We start from the raw sequence: 1,127 nt of genomic DNA on the forward strand, positions 1-1,127 counted from the left end.
GAGGAAAGTAGAGGGAGAGTTAAAACATCAATGGTGAGAATCATTGATCAACTGTCTCCTGCACGCCCCCTACTGTGGATTGAGCACCCCACCCAGCCATGTGCCATGAGCAGAATCAAACCTGGGATCCTTCAGTCCACAGGCCAACGCTCTATCCACTGGGCAACACCAGCTGTGTGTGTGTGTGTGTGTGTGTGTGTGTGTGTGTGTGTGTGTGTGTTTAAAGTACACCTGCCAGTTGCTGAGCCAGCTCAGTCTTCACTCCGAGCCTTTGCACATCCTGATACCTTTCCTGGGAGGACTTCTCTCATCTCATTCCACTGGTTGCCAAAAGCAGAATCCACTTCATACAACCCTAGTCGTGGCCTTAGGACTCTGGGCTGAGTGTCCCCAGGTCCCAGGGCAGGAGGAGGGGCCGACGGCCCCACAGGCACCACGACCTCAGAGGCCACCAGAGTGTGAGGCCCTGACAGGAGCCCCACAGCCCCGTCCCCCACAGGCTGCGGTACCAAAAGCCCCAGACACACCCTGCACAGCGGCGGCGCTGCCTTCTGCTACTCGATACCCATGGGCCGAAGCCCGAGTCCCAGAACAGAACAAAAAAAAAATCCAAATGTCCGCGGGGAGGAGGACGCCGGAAGTCCCGCCCTAATGGAATGAGCAGCCACCAAAATGCGCTTTACCTCCGCTGACTTGAGCGCATTGCTTTCTGGGTAATGTAGTCTTTCGGCCGCCCAGGGCCTCGTTTGTGACCAGGTGCTGCTTCTTCTCATCTTGGGTGCCTTCCACCGGCGGGGAGGGTGGGAAAGTCTTCCCAGGCACCTCAGGGCTTCTCCAGCACCAGGCCCCTCTCAATGCTGAGGAGCCCCACAGGGGCAGTGAGATTTCACAGGAAGTTCTCAGTGGAAAAAGTCCTCACCACCAATGGGGTGAATGTGAAAAAGCTGCAACAGCCAGAAAGTTATTCAACGTCAGGGTGTCTGTTCTGGAGAAGTGAAGTATGAGTCTAACAAATGTGGGAAAGTTTTTTTAAAAAATACATATATTTTGCCGAAACCGGTTTGGCTCAGTGGATGGAGCGTCGGCCTGTGGACTGAAAGGTCCCGGGTTCGATTCCGGTCAAGGGC

The 1,127-nt window shown here is 55.1% G+C and overlaps 1 protein-coding gene across 1 annotated transcript in view; it reads right to left on the reverse strand.

Moving 5' to 3' along the window:
* The window catches only part of LOC102262550 (zinc finger protein 416-like), a 6,304-nt gene extending 5,347 nt beyond the window's left edge, over positions 1–957 (reverse strand). The window contains exon 1 of the mRNA XM_014536021.1: positions 684–957. Within this exon, the coding sequence (XP_014391507.1) occupies positions 684–773 (90 nt within the window). The 5' untranslated portion in view covers positions 774–957. The remainder of the gene's footprint in view (positions 1–683) is intronic.
* Positions 958–1,127: the final 170 nt, after the last annotated feature.

This window comes from Myotis brandtii, unplaced genomic scaffold, assembly GCF_000412655.1.
Source record: "Myotis brandtii unplaced genomic scaffold, ASM41265v1 scaffold1554, whole genome shotgun sequence".
NCBI classification, from domain to species: domain Eukaryota; kingdom Metazoa; phylum Chordata; class Mammalia; order Chiroptera; family Vespertilionidae; genus Myotis; species Myotis brandtii.